General features: G+C 43.9%; 1 protein-coding gene across 2 annotated transcripts in view; it reads left to right on the top strand.

Moving 5' to 3' along the window:
* The window catches only part of AKT1 (AKT serine/threonine kinase 1), a 128,522-nt gene that overhangs the window by 95,026 nt on the left and 13,289 nt on the right, over positions 1–20,207 (top strand). For both annotated transcript variants that reach the window (XM_088473696.1, XM_088473694.1), the window contains 6 exons: positions 510–657; positions 1,800–1,931; positions 4,587–4,652; positions 7,102–7,170; positions 10,841–10,966; positions 12,911–13,039. In XM_088473696.1, the coding sequence (XP_088329822.1) occupies positions 510–657; positions 1,800–1,931; positions 4,587–4,652; positions 7,102–7,170; positions 10,841–10,966; positions 12,911–13,039 (670 nt within the window). The remainder of the gene's footprint in view (positions 1–509; positions 658–1,799; positions 1,932–4,586; positions 4,653–7,101; positions 7,171–10,840; positions 10,967–12,910; positions 13,040–20,207) is intronic.

Here is a 20,207-nt window from a genome sequence, read left to right as displayed (position 1 = left end):
AGGCCCATTGTCATTACAACATGATGCTGACTGGCCATCTGCTCTCCACACTGCCAGCCATAAATCATAAGTAGTAAAATTTCTATTTACCTCACAAAATGAAGGATTTTTTTCCTTTTACATATTTAGGTAGACATTGGAGCAGAGAGAATAGGGGGTACACGCCCACATGGCACTGGGCACACCCGCACAGCACTGGACACGCCTCCTCTGCTTCGCATAATAGGCCCTTTGGTCATTTTCAGCTCCAGGCCCATGTGGCCATCAATCCGGCCCTGTGTGTAAGGCGCTGCGGAACACTTGTGGCGCCATATAAATAAAGGATGATAATAATAATAAAAAAGAAAAAAGTTTTAAATTGAGCTGCACCAATGGTCGCTCGTGAGTCTCTGCAGTTTTCTTATGTTCTACGTTTTATAAACTCCAAATCCGATGGTTTTGACTGTTCGTGGTTCCTAGATAGATTATTTTGTAACCTGGATGTTTATCTTTCACATGCGTTTTTCCAGGGAAGAATGGATAAAAGCCATCCAGGCAGTAGCCGACAGCCTTAAAAAACAGGAGGAAGAAATGATGGATTTTAGGTCTGGCTCCCCGAGTGATAATTCCGGTGCAGAGGAAATGGAAGTCTCTCTTTCAAAACCAAAACACAAAGTAGTAAGTTAACTTTGTTGCATTTACTCTTTTGCTCCATATTTCCACCACCTAATGCTTGCTGTACGAATATGTAAGCCTGTATTTCCTGACATAGATAATGTACTTGAAATAACTGGTGCGTTTATACTGTCTTCTATCCTTCAGAGACAGCGGCGCTTGCAAAGAATATATGTGCTTTATACACCTTGAACATTGCAAAACTAAAGATTGAGATTTGCTCAGAAATAGTCAGCAATACTGAACATGCTTTGCATTGCAGTTTTAGCTTTTTGACCTGTGTCAGATACACAAAGGACAGTGGTCCTGGATTGGAGGTGGACACTTAACGTATATGCGGCTGCATTGTCTTTCCGATTCGTTGCTGTGATAATATGCAAATGTTAGTCTCAGCCTTCCCCTTCTGTAATTGCGAGTGCAGGAGATTGCAAGCCCTGAGACTCCTGCGTTCAATGTCTGTAGACAATGGCAATCCGCCGGTGTACTCATCCACCACTGGCGTATTATCGCAATGAACATATACACACACGGCTCCCTGTGGCTGGCGCAGTATCTCCTTCTGAACGTTCTGTAAACATGGCCTCTATAGCTGCGGATTTGGTTTGAGAACGCAGTCACGACACGCTCTTGACACTCCCATAACGCCCATGAGACGGCTTCACTTTGTGCATTCACTTCAGGCCACCTTCCAGGATCACCCATGGCGGTCTGCCGCCAGCTCTATTACAAGCGACTCCGTTCACAACAGTGGCCTTTGCGCAGTAGCAAAAAAAAATTGCTCAACTGCACGTTCACCACCACAGAATCCGGCCCATTGTCCTCATTTATTTGTATTGGTGATCCCACCTTTTTGTTTTTTACCTCACATAACTTCAGAGTAATGTCATGTTAAGCCTGCAATGGTCCATATTTACTTTTTATGCTTCATATAGGAAAGTTTCAGTTTTGGGGTCTTCAGATTGAAGTCTATCCACAAAGTCAGATTTGCTTCTAAGATGTCTGGGTCTTTTGAAATACCTATTCGCTTTGTTCTTGTGGTGTTTGAACTGTTTTAATCCTCAGTGGCGAACGTGTTCGGTGGCGGGATGGTACAAAAATAAGAACACAAGGGACCTCATTGTGTTTTTTGTTTTTGATATCCACAGACAATGAATGAATTTGAATATCTAAAGCTATTGGGGAAAGGAACCTTTGGAAAAGTCATTTTAGTCAAAGAGAAGGCGACAGGAAGATATTACGCTATGAAAATTTTAAAAAAAGAAGTAATTGTTGCGAAGGTGAGTCGCGCGAATTTGCACTTTGAGACATTACCCATTTAATGGTATATTATTTTCTTGTTCTGAAAGACTATGACATTTACTATGACATTAAAACAAATAATAATAATAATAATTTCTTGGTAGTACATGACCAGGATAACTACCTCTAAAATCCAACTCGTCTTTAATATGTGACCGCACCAGGTGACCCTTTTGCGTTCTTGGCGGTGATTATCAGTTATGTACATTGCAGCCTGTGTTTCGGCGCCTTACCCCTAGTTGTTGGAGCATGGCACGGCTCTTACTGATACACAGACATCACCTGCAGACATACCTGTGTTCAGTCCATAGGTGAATGTTCCGAGCCAGCAAAAGCCCATGTTATTCTGTACACACCTAGCTGGCGGAGCATTCACTCTCTGGCTGCCCTGTAAATGCCATTTCCATGTTCTTTGGGACAATCAGTTCTTTGGGAAACTTTGTTTTCTTTAAAATGATCCTGTGCACTTCTGTAAATCTTATATGTATATTTGAGGTTTTCTAGAAATACTGTATCGACCATAATATGGGTACTGAACTCAAGGCCTGATTCATTACAGATCGGAACTGAAACCACGTATTCAGATTGGCCGATGTTGCGTACTGGGCATGCGTATGCACCGCAGATACAAAGCCATCGCAGATCAAGAGACGGGACGTCAGGGGTGGTGACGGGGGAGTGGTATGAGAAATGCAGGCGTGCCTGTCCGTAGTTGCATGGGCGGGCATAACTTAGCTACTGTAACGGCATACGCAGCTTGAGTACTCACTGCGTGCGATGAGGTTAGCAGTTTATAGGTAAGGTCAGACCTGCTGTAATTGTCAGTGAGGGGCTGATGTTACTTGATGGTACCGATGTATAAGCAGGTCTGCTAGGTATTACGGATGTGCGAAATCGGTAGTTGGCGTCTCTATGCTGGCTTTGCGATTGCAGACATTAGCATACTTTGCAGCAGATCTGCGTGCGTAATCACAGCTGCGATAGCGATCCGTAGTGAATCAGGCCCTCAGTGTTGGGGGTGTAACGTTTTATATCCGAAATCTTACAATCTACATTAATTTGTTAGAACGGCATAGTAAACACGTCATCAATTGTCTGTTCATTATTGAATATTGGAAATACGATTTCAACTGTTTAAAAGGAAAAGGAGTCTTCTGTAGGTCCATTCATATCAGATCCATACTGTATATACGTCCATATACTACAGATGTGTCATACTTATACATCTTTCTGCAGGTTGCGCTAAAAAGAACCTCTCGGCGCACCAGGTCCAGTGAGACTCTACTGACGTTGGGTGTCTTTTTGGCATCTTCTTTTTACCATAAATGCATCTAAATCTCAATGTGGGTGGACTAGGACGCACCAGGAGACTGTGCTGATTAATTTGATATGTGACACTTGTATATCTGTGTGCGACTGAGTCTCACAATCGGCATATAAAGTGCTATGATGCAGCGGTCGCAGCTTTTTTTCCACAGCCAGTTCCGTTTTCAGACTCTGTCGCACACAGAGGTACGAGTGTCACATATCAAATGAATCAGCGGAGTCTCCTGGTGCGTCCTAGTCCACCCACATTGAGATTTAGGTGCATTTATGATTAAATAAAGACACCCAATGCTAGGAGTTGCACGGGACTTGGCGGCTCACTCACGCCAGGCATATTCATGCTGCATGGCGAATTGAGGCTAGATGAGAAAAGACACCTCTAAGTGTGCCTATGTACCGCACTTACAGTAGACTCTCTGCTTTTTGCTGGCCGTCCCAGAGGGCTGCTTACAAAAATCAATGGGGCCAGGGCGAGATCGGGCGTTCAAGGGGGTGAGAGGCGATGCCACTGCAGCTGCAATTTCCCCGCCACGTGGCTAATTGAATCGACCTTCATATATGTACTAAGATGCAAAATTGAAGAGTGTGTGCAGCATGGGAAATGCTACCATTAGTAGTAGCTCCAGGCGCCTTGCGCCATATGGCTTAAAAAGGATGAAGACACATCTGTAGTAGTTTGTGACATATTACCAGCAGTAACCTTCTATTAGAGCTGTGTCAACACATAAATCTTTTGTTTTGTGATCTAATAAGTTGATTTGTAGGAGTTTGTGGACTCCATAATCTGGCTTCTTGATGTATAGGACCAAGGACCACTAGATGCCTATAATATATCACGTTGCCGTCAATACTATAGGTCATAGGTTCCCAAACGTGGTCCTCAAGGCTCCCCAACAGTTCAGGTTTTAGAGAGATCCATGGTTGAGCACAGGTGACTTAATTAGTATCTCAGTCAATTTGATTTAACCACCTGTGCTCAACCATGGCTATTTCCAAAACCTGAACTGCTTGGAGAGCCTTGAGGACCGCGTTTGGGAACCTCTGCTATAGGTCATTATTGAGCTGTCATGCAGTCATATGTCTTTTATGTCACTAAATGATCATTAATAACCTTCTATGCACATTATTCCGTGTATAATAGCTTTTTAAAAAAAAATATATATAAATAAAAAAACTGTTTGGGATAAAGAGGCCTACATACATTTGCTCTTCTTTTACAAATACTAAGATTTTTTATTTTTTTTTCCATTTTTGTACAGTTTTCGTTAGTATATTTGGTATGTGTCATTTATTTTTTTTTATAACAGGATGAAGTAGCCCACACACTGACTGAAAACCGTGTCTTACAGAACTCTAGACATCCTTTCCTAACGGTAAGTGCTTATGCATATTTTATGCAGGTATAACGGTACAGCTAAGCCATATTTACGTCACCTAGCCTAAGCCATTGCATTGTTTTTAGCCTAGACCAGCCATTAGCTGAGCGATGTCTTGTACCTCTGTGAATAAATATTGGATTATAATTGGGCGACCTATTCGGTGCCGCATCTTTTTGAAGCTTTATACAGAAAGTTTTTGGAAACTCTTCCTGGCGGCAGCAACCAGCTGATTTTCAATCTACCGCAGCATTCCATGTAACCAAACATAATACGTATTATAATAGAGCCCCCCACCCCATCTAGCACCATAGCTTTTCAAGTCAGAGATACTGATAGGACCATGTGACACATACCACAGTCTAGGCTACTGTAACATGGCTCCCTGCTGATTGGGTGTTATTCACACTGACTTCATGCTGAAAGTTTGAATGCTCCATCATTAGTTATGACATCAGAGGTGGCACGCCAGTGTCTAAGGGCTTCTTGTTATTGATTTTATCGGTAGTATTGATTTATTATAAAGGAATACAATAATATTTTGAAAAAAACTGGAGTTGGCTTTTAATAAAGGACCATACATGGTATTTAGAGTATGAAAACTTTTGAGGGCAATCGTCTTCTGTAAGTCATTGACTACTATTTGCTTCATTGGCCTCCATGTAATCATTCTTTCCTGGTTCACTTCCTAGATTTCCAACCAGACCTTCTGATTCTACCTCCTGTCCCCGCTCCCCATTTCCCATTCTACCTGTAGGTGTCCCACAGTGCTTCGGCTATTGCCATCTGCTCTTCACACTGTGCACAACCTCCCTTGATACATTTGTCAACTCCAACGGTCTCCACTAGAAGTTCTGTACCAATGATAACCAAATTATATTCCAGACCCCCTACTTTTTGACCTCCTCTCTTGCCACATGTGTCCAGCTATGCCTCTGCTAACACCACGTGGTTGGTTCGACTTTTCCAGATGTTCAACCTATCTAAAAACTGAACTAAACAACTTTCCAGTCTCCAGACCTTCCTACATCCCTCACTCCATGTACAGCACTGTCACTCCCATCTGTTCCTCATGTCTACTACCTGGATGGGAATGGGTATGAAATACCTCCGGCCGCATGGCCGGCGGTTCGATTCCCATCAGCGGCAGGCCGACATCAGCAGAGTTCCGAGCAGCGGAAGCCCGCCAGCGCTGGAAATCCCGATCGTGGATAGGTGAGTATCTACTAACCTAACCCCCCTAACCCTAACCCTCCTTAGGGGTGCCTAACCCTAACTTCCCCCCCAAGTGCCTAACCCTAACCACCCCCTTCCCCACTGCCTAAACCTATGTCCCCCGGGGGGGTGCCTAGCCCTAAGTCCCCCCTGGGGGTGCCTAACCCTAACCCTCCATCCCCCTAGCCTAACCCTAATCCTCCCAGGGGGTGCCTAACCCTAAGTCCCCCCCGGTAGCCCTAAACCTAACCCCCCCGCGTCTGTCCGCTCGCGGCGCCCGGCATCACTATGATCGTGATGCCGGGCGCCGGTCTCCCGGCGTCGGGGAATTGCGGGCGTCTACATTTAGACGTTCGGCATTTCACCCTTGCCGGGTTATGACAGTCGGGAAGCCGGCTGCCGGTATTTAGGCAGTCGGCTTCCAGATTACTTCCCACCTGGATGTCACTCTTGAATCCAACCTGTCCTTCAGTCACAACATCCAGGGTTGGACTGGCCCGCAGGTGTACAGGGGGAATCCCCGCTGGGCCCCCCTGCCTGAGGGCCCCACCACTTGCTCTGTCAGGTTTCAGACTGTGTACTTGCATTATACATTGTTACTTTTTTATTGTTACTTTATTAAAGGGTCAGTTACATGGACTCTAATGTCCGTACAGGCCTCTCTGGAGGCTGGCCTCATTCCCTGTGGCAACTGACCACACCCCAAAGCATGGGCCCCTACCACTGCATTCCTCGAGTGGGCCCTTCATGCTCCAGTCCGACACTGACAACATCTAGGAGTAAAATTACTAAGTGGCTCTTTGCAAAGTCTTTGTAGGTTTTAACTGCTGTTTTTAGAGGGGTACTAATACTAAATACTGGCTGTGTACCTAATAATAGTACCTCTTTAAATCCAGTTACCGAAAAATATAGACAATGTTGCGGCTTTGAAAATTGCTTCATAGTAATTTTTTCCGCCCTTCTTTCTCTCCCAAGCGTTTCAATGCCATCTTCAAAACCCTGCCAGAATGAGGCCCTTTCTCATCCCTAAACCTACCAAAGGACTCATCCCTGATCTCTATCTACTCTGATTGCTGCATCATACTGATTGGTCCCAACTGTTTCCAATATAGAATGTTTTCTGCTCTTGTTAATGTTTTAGTCACGAACACATATCATAAAATTCCGTCCTGCAAATCTTTTCCTATGCTGCCGAAACTCATTTTCTATTCTTTTCTGTTTCTTTTTCCAGGCATTAAAATATTCCTTTCAGACTCACGATCGGTTATGTTTTGTTATGGAATATGCAAATGGAGGAGAGGTAAATTCTGAAGTCTTTCTGCAGCAGCTCTTACGATTGTTCTCGTTTAAAAGTGGAACTAAACTTAGAAAATGTAAATGCGCATATTGAACTGCACGCTGGTGGCATCCTGCAACGTCTACAGTGTCGTACAGATCAGTTGTACAGCTGCCTGGGAAATGACACAACCTCTTTGAAACATGGCACAACTGGGTTCTGTGCACAAAAGGAGCAAATGCTTATGACATTCACCATTCCAATGTTTAGGCTTTGAAACATGGTATCCTATTCGCTTTTAGCTGTATTCTACAGAGAAGCTGCAGGTTTTACAAACCGTTCTAGTAATGTTAATTGAATGGGCTTTACAGCATTGAGCATAGAGATAGCAGGAATAAAAGAACATATCTAATTAGGCAGCACAGATGGTGTAATGGTTAGCATTACTGCCTCACAGCACTGAGATCGGAGGTTTGATTCCCACCACGGCCCTACATGTGTGGAGTTTGTATATTCTCCCTGTGCTTGCGTGGGTTTCCTCCGGGTACTCCGGTTTCCTCCCACACTCCAAAAATATACTGGTAGGTTAATTGGCTCCCAACAAAAATTAACCCTAGTGTGTATGTTTGTGAGCATGTGGTAGGGAATATAGGCCCTCATTCAGAGCCGCTCGCAATTAGCGCTCGCTCGTTCATAAAAAGGGGGGTGGCTATTCAAATGAACCGTTCGCTCTTTGCGGTCTGTTGCCGCCTCCATGTCTGAACGAGCGAGCAAAACATACGCTCGTTTATTTGATAAAAACGCCCCCTGGCCGCTCGCATCATACGTCATGTCCGCTATTTATTAGATTAATCGAGTACATCGAACAGCGTATGAACTGCTCGCTATTCTTGTGGTTGGTTTTTTCAACCACAATATTGCGAGCAGTTCTGACTATAAAATAACCCAGTGACGTGGTGAATGACGCTGCTGTATTAATTATGCACACCCATAAAACACCCGCTTTGACCTTTAAGCACGCCTGCGTTCTGATCTCCACTCCCCCTTTTCAAGCACCTTCCCCTGTTACCACCCACATACGCCTCATTCTGTCACTCAAATTAGCAGGCACTCGCTATATAGCGAACAAACGATTTTCGGCCGCACTGACTGGTTCGCGCATGCGTACTAAAAACCGTACGCATGCGCAGATGTGCAAATATCGCTCGGAACGAGCGTACTGCCGCTTACGAGCGGCTCTGAATGAGGGCCATAGAGTGTAAGCTCCACTGGGGCAGGGACTGATGTGAATGGACAAATATTCTCTGTGAAACGCTGCGGAATATGTGTGCGCTATATAAATAACTGGTAATAAATAATTACATTACCCTACTGACATCTCCAATTGCTGATTGGGTGTAAGTGGGCACAGTTTAGCAGAGTTGTGTCGAGTTGCCAGAATTGTGGGCCATGCAGAGTTGTATGTACACAGGCCTGATTTCAGGTGGATCTGTTGCACCAATGGCATGGCTGATTCAAGAGCATAGTGATAATGATGGTGGTGAAACCAGGAGTACAGATAAGGTTGGTTGCATAGATGCCTGCAACTCTGTATTAGGATGAATATATGCATTTAGTTCAATGCACGTAATGCAGTTTGGTTGTAATTATGTCCAATTTACGTTCAGCTCTGTATCAGGCCCTTAATAAGCAAATGAGCTTTGGTCGGTGTAGAGGGAAAGAAAAATATCTCCTAGAATGCTGACCAAATCTGAGGTCTAAGAGGCAAGTTATGAAATAGAAAGCTATGACAGATTGCTACTACACTGTGTGTCATGCCGTATCATTTCCAGAGCAAGATTAAGGGCTAAGGGAAAATGTTCAAGGGCCTATACTGAGAAGGGGGGTGGGAGCTTTGACCAGTGCTGTGTGGGTGTGGCCAGAGCCACGTGACCGTGTACATCCCATACACCATCAGCCCCAATGTCTCCCCAATACATTTGCAGAATTTTGTGAAAAAAACTTGAAATTCAATTTCAATACTAATGATTTATGGGGCCAACTGTGTGCCTAGCTGGGCAGCTGATTATCACCATACTGCCATGATGATTTGCCTATTTTTTGTGGAGGCCTGGAGCTGTATTTCAATCCAACCCATTGTTAATCTGGCCCTGATAAAATCTAGCAGAGACAAGCTGGGTACACACTGGAGCGATGTAGGTCTGATATGTCGTTTCCAGCCGAATCGGAACGCCATATTGGCCGGATCACTTGGCGACGATATCACATGCGGCGGCGAGGGATCGTTTTGTCCTTCATTACATCATTCTGATGTGTACCACGGGTACGACAGTACACATCGTCTAGTGTCTACCTGACATTGCACAGGTTTACATGTTAATTGAGTCACTGGACAAAGACACTGGAAAAAGAGTCCAGGCACAAGGCTGTTTTCTGCCCTTCGTGCCTGGGAAAACAGCATCGCACCAGGAATTTAGGTAGGGGAATGCCCGTTCTCGCGCCTTAAACAGGGTGTTTAGTTGCGAGAACGGGCATTCTCCGACTACACACTGCGCAGAATTGAATAGCTCCGGGAGCTATCTCCCGGCGCTATTTACATCTCGGGCATTTGAATCGAGCCCATCTGTATCTATGGGGGAAATTCAATTCAACGCGCTATTGAATAGCGACGGGAGGGACTCCCGAAGCTATTCAGTAAACCACGCTGTTTGAGCGCGCTAAGGATTTCTTCTCGCACCCCCTTGGGTATGCGAAGAGAAATCCGACCAAAGTGCTGGGTGTACGGCTGTTTCTCTGCATAGCACGGCGCTAACAGCCGCGCGCCGGCACTTTGGACAGAGAATGCCGGTTACCGCGCCTTAACACCCTTATTAAGGTGCGATGACCACGATAACCGGCATTCATTGACCACACAGCGCACTGAATTGAATAGCTCCGGGAGCTCACTTCCGGCACTATTCAATTCGCGTTGAATTGAATCGCGCCCATAGAATTGATGTAGGCTCACCTCCCAGCAGTTTTTATTTACTTGTCCTGCATATGCTAGATATGGTTTTATGTCATTTTTATGTGCAGGCTATGAGCAAACTTGGAGGTTTGTGACTGTGCCCCTTTGCCTATTGCAGACCCTCCAATATGACCCCTTCCATCCAGTACAAAATGCTCTGCTCCTGGATTTCTCTCTTAATTGATGATTGCAGACACCTGTGGTGAAACACCTGCCTCATCTATTAACTAGTTCAACACAGGTGGCTTCAATCAATTAGGTGGGAAGTCCAGGAGCAGAGCATTTTGTACCGGGTGGAAGGGGTCATGTTGGAGGGTAGACTATTGTCTGACACATTTTCAGACTTTGGCCACGCCTCCAGTGACCTCATTCTCACCCTGGCCACTAGGTCACGTTTCCAGCTCATTGTATTGTGAGAGCATTATAGGACATAAATATGAGTAACAGGAGGGCATTTGGAGGAGGTGAGGTCATTATAGGACAGCGGTAGAAAGAATGGTACTCTACTGAATGGTGTACTTTGCTAATGGGCTTTTTAATATTCAAAATGACAATGTCTGCTTGGTCACAAAAGTCCACAGTGTAGGCCATCTCTGCTTTCTGTAACAAATATTTGCATTTTAATAACGTGGTTAAGTTTATTAATGAAATCATTAATTGCTAATTAAATGTTTGTCTTACTTTCAGTTATTCTTCCATCTATCAAGAGAACGTATATTTTCAGAAGATCGAGCACGGTTTTATGGTGCAGAGATTGTCTCTGCATTAGATTATCTTCACTCCGAGAAAAATGTAGTTTACAGAGATTTAAAGGTATTTCCTAAATGTGATAGCTGGTAATATTTTGATGTTTTGCAAATAATATATATATATATATATATATATATATATATTATTTTGTTTTAATTAGGTAGAGCACTAAATTGGGAAGACAAGCATTGGACTCATTTTGTAATGTAAAAGAAAGTTTGAGAACAATGTCCCCTTTTTATGTTGCAGAAGCCTTAAAGTGCGAATGTCTAGTTTTGACAGAGACACATTGGTTCATGTTTAAGATTCACAGATCAAACACAGTATTCTCTTTTGATGCCTGTGTGTGTATATGTGCCTGGGTGTGTATGTATACAGGCCAACACTGTGTGTGTGTGTCTAGAATGTATGGGATGTCTGTGTGTGAGTTGTATTTGTGTCCGAAAGCAGATGAGGAGTGTGTGTGTTTGGGCTGTGTGGGGTGCCTGTGTGTGTATCTGTTTGTGTCCGGAGTGTGTAGATTGCCTTTGTGTTTTTTCAAAGGATATGAGTTGCGTTTGTCTATCTGTCTGAAAAGTGTGGGTTGCCTGCGTGTGTGTAGGATGCCTGCGTGTGTGTAGGATGCCTACGTGTGTGTAGGATGCCTGCGTGTGTGGAGACTGTATCTAGAATGAGCAACCGACGTCCCACAAATTGCTGCATCTAATCCAAATTTCACTTTTATGTTTTTTTTTTTTATTGCATACATTTGATATATATTTTTGCCCTAGCCGTAGGACAACGTGTCAAAGTAATGTTGGCTTTCGTCAGCAATGCCTCTTTAAACACTGGGATAATTCACATTTGTACACTACATGCAGTGGGGAGCAAGATGTAATGCATTTATACTGTATGTATTGCTTAATTGTCTTTATGATGGTGAGAGGTTGTGTGTTTTGCATTTCACAGCTATAATTTCTGCAGTTATACAACCCAAGGGCTAAATGGCCAGATGATTTGGATTTAGCACACGTGCTCATAGCCAAATTGCATATGGATACAGCCGCTCAGCGTTTGGGATGAGCAGGTCATATTATATATTTATATTCGCCCCTAAAGATTTACTGCATAAAATGAGGGCCCCAAGCAAAAGTTCTGTCTGTGGAGCTGTTTAATGTCTCTAAATGTATAGTGCAGACGTTCCCAAACACTGTCCTTAAGGTACCCCAACAGCCAAACATGAATATCTCTAAAACCTGAACTGTTTGTGTGTCTTGAGGACCAGGTTTGGGAACCTCTGGTATAATTCGGTCACTCTATAAATTAATGTTAATAAGTACAAATAAAATATAAAAGAATAAAAAACATTTCTGAGACAAATTTTAGTGTTTCACATTGATTATGCTCAATTAAGTAAAAAAAAAAAAAATGACTGCAGCGTTTCAGTGGCGGGAATAACAACGCTCAGAGTCTCCATGTAGCGCTGTAGAATTGCACTTTAATACACCTTAAACCTCCGATGCAGTGATTGCAGTGAGTTCCTATTGGAACCAGGAGACCTTATTACCGTGAATCCCCACGTCTTGAAGTCTGACCTCTGTTCCGTGCGTTCTTGGCATCCTCTGCAGAGTATTAAGCCAATGTTTTTGTCCTCGTGCTGACTGACTGTTTACAAAACAGTATGAAGTTAGTGTATCTGTAATGAAAGACTTTGTGGAACTGCTCCATTTACCTGCCTGGCACTATAAATAAACCCTTCCTTTCTCCCGCCATTCGAAGCTCTTTGATGAGGAACAGTGAATTAGTGTTTTAGTTTGTGTTGGAAACGTCTGCGATTTTGCAATTAGCCGTTGTGTTGTCTGAGGTGAGAACCCTGATAGAAGTGAGGTACTGTAGGAGGGTTCGGAGAGCGAAGCAATGTTTTCTGTTCGATTTGGGTATTTAAAGTGTCGGATTAACAAGGAAAATTCCATTTCAGCATTAAATGGGACACAATTCAATTTTTTGTTTTCATTTTGTTCATTTTAGTTGGAAAATCTTATGCTGGACAAAGACGGACATATAAAAATAACGGATTTTGGCCTCTGCAAAGAAGGTATAAAGGATGGCGCAACTATGAAGACGTTTTGTGGTACCCCAGAATACCTCGCTCCTGAAGTATGTGTATATATATATATTTTTTTTTAATAGAATTTAATATCTTCCCTACAGTGTTCAAGTAATTTTTCACTTTGTTAAAAGCGAACACAACAGCCAAGTAAAGTTCTAGGTGTTATGTGAGGGATAAAATCCATGTTCTGCCTAGACAGTGATGGGCCCATTTGCAAGGCTGCCATGACCGGTCTGGTGGGTGGCATTGCTAGAGAGGGGAAAAAGACCTTTGCGGTGGCCGAGGGTAGGGTGGTTCTCTGCCTCCATGGCCAGCCCGGGCCCCCCAGACAAGCCTAAGCCTGAGTCATCTGTACTTGCTCTACCCCCCTCTTGGTACCCCTGCCCATATGAGTCAGATCCTGACGCCAGCACCCCGACAGGGTTAGGATTCCAACACTTGTCGGTAAGTATCCTAACCCAACCCTTAAACCAAACCCCCCTTTGCAGCCTAACACTCCCCTTCTCCCTAACCATAACCCTCACCCTAGTACTTCCTGTCGAGATGCTGGTGGTCGCGATGCTAGTACCGGGATTATTTAGTCAATCTATTGGAGAAGAGCACTAAAGAAAGCAAAAATTGTCGCTTTAACCAGGGCAGAACCCCTTGGACAGCTCCCCTAATGACTAATTAGGCATTTAGATGTTTTCTCCACTTTTTTTATGCCCTTCTCCCAAGCCGCATGCTATTATAAATTTGCACACCCTCCCCGCGAGTAGCACGATTTTGCATTTCTGATTCAATTGCGCATTTTTGTTGGTGTGCGCATTGTGCAGATTGTGCGAGTTTCATGAATCAAACTCGCACCTAACTGGATTGACCCCCATCTCGAACGCACAGCCTTTAGGCTTTAATGTGTTGCGGAGTACAGCAGCATTGCTGCAACAACTCGGGTAGCATGCTGAAGTCTATCGTCAGCGGCTGGGAAGGAAGGAAGGAAGGAATGGGAGACTCCAGATTATTACTTGTCAGCTGAAATCTCCAGCTTCAAAGTTTATATTTGGAGAGTTCAATTCAATTACCTGCGATGTAGGGACAATCCTGGCAATGTGACGTTGAACTGGCATCTGGACTTACATTGTGATTTTGTCTCGCACCCCCGTAAGAGTGTGCTAGAATATACATGCTGTTAGGATGAAAAATATGAAGGAGATGTGCTCACTGCTTATCTCCTGTATCTCGGCTGGAACATATAAGATTGCATGTCATTGAATTGACCCAAAAGTGTTGAAATATCTTTTATTATACCGTCAGTAAATTTGTAACATTTTATTGGCAATAAAAATAAAATTGAAAAAGAAAAATGCTCTATTTTATACAGAACAGACTTGTTGCAGTTTTCTTGTTGCGAGAAGAGACAAGGTATGCATGTCCTGGATTGCTGGAAGAAACTATACTTTGTTTGTTTTCTACATGCTTTTGCACTGAGAACCTTGCACCCCTGTTTGTGCAGTTGCTGCTTGGATGTTTGTTGTTCAGTTTGGAATCTGTTGCATGAGCAGCAGAGCTGGCAATCTGTCCGCTTTGATATATCCGTTATTATAGTGGGTACAGCTGTTGTGCTGCCTCTTGTAAATTCCGTGGCACAGCTGTCGGGAGCTGACTCTTGTGGATTGATGGTCAGCCGTGTTGAGCCTATGACTTTGGTGCAATCAACTGTCTGCTGTTAATAGAGGTGTGTTGTATCGGTAAGGACCCTACTGTGTATGCTGGATGGATATTACTTGGTCCTAATATAGTTGAGGGCTTTAAATACATTTATTCACCTGGCACTTTATTATTAATCTTTTCAGATTACTGTCATAAAGCATTTATATCTCTTGTTATCTGACAGGTACATTATATTAGCTGCAGATCTGTTGTGTTCTAGAATCATGCAATATGCATTGCTTGTGCCATTGTCTCTTGCCGATATTTAATGCTTAAAGACTTTGCAGCCTTAAAAAAAAAAATGACATGCTGCTTACTATGTTACCTATGTTAACATGTTACCTGCTGCATTTTGAGGTTTGTATGCATTCTTTAATGGTGTGCATGCATATATGACATTTTCTTGTGTAGCATTAATAGGAGAACTTCTAACACCGACTAATTGTGTTACCTCTATCTAATGAAAGTGTATGCGGTTTGTGGCACTCTTTAAAACTCCCAGCATGCTCTGCCAGCCTAAAAGGATCATCGTGATAGGACGAGCTTACGCCACAGACCTTTCTTCACTGATGCCACCAGTAATAATGTAATGTGGCGTGGTAGACCCGGTGGCATACTAAACCACATTGCTTTATTACTGGTGGCATCCAGTGGCAGGGGTGGTTTTCCCTTTCCATGCACTGCTAGAGGGTAGAGGGTTCAGCTCGCTGTACACCCTGGTGCTTCTAAATCTGGGTTGGAGATTTAATGTTTCAAATTATTGTAACAAAACCTACTATAGACTTTGATTCAAGCCGAAAATTGGCTCTGGAGGGTGGGTAATCAGACCGGGCCCAGGGTCAGAGTTTGGGGCACTGCAGCCTGAGGGCACAGTCACGCCGCGGTGTCATCTAATCTGATGGCGGCACTCATCTGCTATTGCACGCTGCCATTATAAACTGCGGCAGAACCATATTATTTGGCCTAAAACATCCACCCCCCGGAAAATGGTAACCCCCTGTGCAGCGCTTTTGTTATGTTCTTTTTCTTTTTTTTTCTTCATGGCCTCGTCCCCCAATCAGGCCATGCTCCCTGAGCTCACGCCAAAGGAAACTTTCACCCTGAGCTCCGCAAAGTCTAGTACCGGTGCTTGAAAGAGTCTCATGTGCAATAGAGACGAAACGCGTTGACCTATGGTAGCTGTGTCTCCTTTGCCAGCAAACAGTCTCACACCCGGACTCCGTTTGAAAACACTCCACTAATACACTGCCGCTCCGCTAAGCTTCACTGCAGCCGTACAAAGTCCGCTCAAGCGCCTGGATGTTGGAGGACCCCGTCTGACACTATCCGGGAAATAGCAGCGGTCTGTGTCCCAGCCGCTATTACGGGAGCTCCGTCCACCTGATAGCACACCTGCGGAGGCCAAATCTTATGGGAGCCGGCTACAGGAGTATAACGCAACATTTCATAATCTGCGGAAACATCGGCTGACTAAGTGACCAATGGGATCACGCAGGCCGGCCGCTACATTTGAGAGAAAGAGGCTAGGAAATCTACGTCAGCCGACGGGGATCCTAGCCTCTTCCCTCCCCCCAACGTTGGCGACACCCCTCAATTTCAGGAAAAAGAGGCTGTCACTGCCCCCTCTGCCCACAAACAGCAGCAGGCTCAATCACTGACGGTCTGCTGCCACTCTGCATGCGTTTACGCGGAGCACGTACTGCATATCTGCAGTATGGGTCAGGGAGTCTGCGTCCAGCGGTGCACCCATATAGCATACAAGATAGAATAATTTTTTGGAGCAAAGTAATTGGTATGAAGTTGCAGATTAAGCAGAACGATGCATGGCACAGGTTACTTGTAGTGGACCTGTCTTTTTTGGCTTCTTACCCCAGATTGTGTACTCTTTCCTCAATTTTACTACTACTTCCTCCGTTGTGCTCCTTTTGCTTTAATATTGTGTCTTAGTTCGCTTACAGTGTACTAGGTACTTGGGGCTAGTGTTTTGGCGTGACCAGGGCCATCTCTTCCATTGGCTTGTTGGGCAGTTGCCCAAGGGCCCGAAGCTTGTAGGGGCCCACCAACCTGCCCCCCTGCAGCCGCGGCCAGTTGGTAAATATGTGATATTTTTATAAGCCGGCCGCCGGTGCATTGTATTCCGATATAACCTCCCCCACCCCATCCCCCCCGTGACGAGTACTCAACTCAGTCCCAGTTTCATTTCATCCGCCGGCTTCAGACCAGTCAGACAGAGTCTCTCTGCATGTGTGGGAGGTCTGATGGGCATGCAGGAGGGTTTAATTTTATTGACCATTTACATTTTTTTCCCGTGAATGGATAGGTAGGGGCCCCAGTGCATCGCTTTGCCCAGGGCCCACACTACTGTTAAGACAACCCTGGGCGCGGCTAAGTCGCAAAGTTCGTGACGTGCTAACCGGGGCTATTTTGGAAATTGTACATTTGGACACATCTGTAAAAAGCAATGAGATGTGGTCTGTAATTGTGCTAACTCTACTAGACAGGAACATTTTGACTGGCTGCTTTTTCCCTGTGCACCAGTTGTCATAAACCATATATAAAATATTAGAGGGACCATAAAGCCAAGTGCGGCAAGTGACCAGACAAACACAAGTTGCAGCAAACTTACTTCCAGCTATCCAATGCACAGAACGCAGATCACCAATTAACACTGTTATTTTATTTAGTTATTTATTTTTTATTTTTATGTCCAGTCTCTTTTGAAAGCCATAATTCTCACAGTATAAAGAGTATACTTCACAGTATATTTGGAGGCATTGAGTTTGTGTATCAATGAAGACCAAATAATGAGCAAATACAGAGGGGGAGAACAGCTGGGCAGTGCAGGAAGGCTACTCTGCTGCTCCGCTGCTGCTGACATTTAGTTGCACCAGGAGATATGAACAGAAGTCTCTTATCTGACAGAACATAAAAAATAGACCCTCAAGCGTTTTACCCTTATTTTTCCCTGGGAAAGAACCAAGGGGCGTGATAGTTCTAGATTTTATATTACTGTTTTAGTGACATGGACAATGGGGTCAAAAAATGCCCGTACTGAGCCTCAGAGTATTGTACAGTGAGAAGCAAATCCTATGGAAAATAGAATTGATAAACAGGATTTAAACACACACACATATACACATACACACACATATACATACATACACATATACACACACACACATATACATACATACACATATACACACACACATATACACAAACACACATACATATATACACATACAGATACTTACATATACACATACATACATACATACATACATACATACACACACATATATACACATACACACACATATACATACATACACACACATATATACACACACACACACACATATATACACATACACACAGTCACACACATATACATACATATACAGTGTACACATACACACATATACACACATATACATACATACACACATATATACACATACAGATACATACATATACACATACATATATACACATATACACAAACATATACACATACATACACACACATATATACACATACACACACACATATACATACATACACACATACATACACATACAGATACATACATATACACATACATACATATACACATACATATATACACATATACACAAACATATACACATACATACACACACATATATACACATACACACACATATACATACATATACAGTGTACACATACACACATATACATACATATACACATACACACACACACACACAGACGTACAGCAGAAGTGCGCTCCTTTCCCACTGCTATGACGATACGGGTAACCTAGAGAAGGAGATGCCCGCTCAGTAGTCTGTGGCCAGGGGATGACACCGGGGTATCAAAGTTTTTTATAATTAAATAATTACATTTATAATTAAATTATTGAAAGAATTACACATCTCTAATATTTAAATGACAGCAATGTGTTTGTGTTTTGCATATGCTACATCCAGCAGTATATATCCTGTGCGGATGGAAACATATGGACACTGTTTATTATGTGTAGGGTAATAAATCTGATCTGTATGTTTGAAACCAACTCATATATTTGTTGGGAGCTGCCATGCCCACAATGAATGTGAGGGTTGCAAAGAAAAGTAAACCTAACTTAATGAAACCTAATATCCAATCCATCTTCTAGAATAGAAGCTACCGGTAACCTTCACAAACGTAGGCATAAAAGATTCAGCAGCTTCTCAGAACTAGAGATTTTTGAGCTGTGATCAGAGGAGAATAATGTACTCTATGCTCGGCAAGCTTACTGCATCTTACACTAGTCATATTACTGCTGAGTTGCTCTTTGCTACAGTAACTTTTTGACCATATAGAACAGAAGTTGACCCATGTGAATGCCAACTGTTAGGATCGATAAGGATAAAGTGGACATTATTCGTGGGCAGGCCACGCACCATTCATGTGATGTCACACAGGGGCGGAGCTACAATTGCCGGTGATTACAGCAATGCCCGCAGCATCCTGAGGATGCTCCGGGGAGCTGTAAGGGCAGTGGTGTGACCGTCTGAAGCGTCCTAAGGATTCTCCAGACGGTACTAGTGCATAGATACCGGGTGCAGGGTGTCATTCTAGGCACTCTGCTAGCCAAAAAAAGCTCAGAGGGCCAGATCAAATGATTCCGGGGGCCTTATGGTGCCCATCCACTAGGCGATTAAACCTAGCGATGGAGCAATAACGACGGTCATTATCACTCCATCGCTTGGTAATACCCCGCAAATTGGGCAGTAAAATGTTAAAAACGACCAGCGATGTGCTCGCCCGCTGGTCGTTTTTAACATCAATCATCGCCCGAACATGACAGTCAACCTGACGACCGCCGTCAGGTTGCCATGTTCGGGGATGATTGATCTGCATACACTGAACGTCTGAACGTTCAGTGTATGCAGTTCACCCCGCAGGAGACGGCGTCGTAATCGTGCAGTTGTCCCCCGCATCGTGTAGTGGATGGGCAGCATTATACGGCCCCCGGGCCTGAGGTTCCCCGTCCCTGCTGTAGAGGGTGATACAGAAGTGCCCTCATACCTTATTGCTGCAGTCACGACAAACCGCCCTTCTCCGCTCACCAGGTCCCGTGACTTGGCGTGCTCCAAGTGTATTTTTTTTTTACCCAAAAATGTGTCTTCGTCACAAACGGCTGCGACAAACCGCTTCATGAGACTGCGGTGATTCATTTGATATGCGGCACTTGTATATCTGTGTGCGTCTGAACACAAAGCGTTACATAGCAGAGGCCGTGGCTGTTTCCCACGCCACTGTCCGTTGAGCTTCGTATACAGATTCAATTGCACAGAGATATACAAGTGTCCCAAATTAATCAGTGTAGTCTCGTGAACCCTTATTTTTTATTTTTTGCATCCATTTGCGACTAAGATGCGTTTTCTATGGGTGAAATAGTCACTCAGCGCAAGCCAGGTTGCACAAGACCTGGCGGTCACTCACGCATGGCGCGTATAGTTAGTAAGTTAATAGTAGTAAGATATTTAATAGGT

This window comes from Taudactylus pleione, unplaced genomic scaffold, assembly GCF_031769625.1.
Source record: "Taudactylus pleione unplaced genomic scaffold, aTauple2 ptg000139l, whole genome shotgun sequence".
Classification (NCBI taxonomy): Eukaryota; Metazoa; Chordata; class Amphibia; order Anura; family Myobatrachidae; genus Taudactylus; species Taudactylus pleione.
Note: the sequence above shows the minus strand (reverse complement) of the source record. Positions and strands in the feature narration are given on the sequence as shown.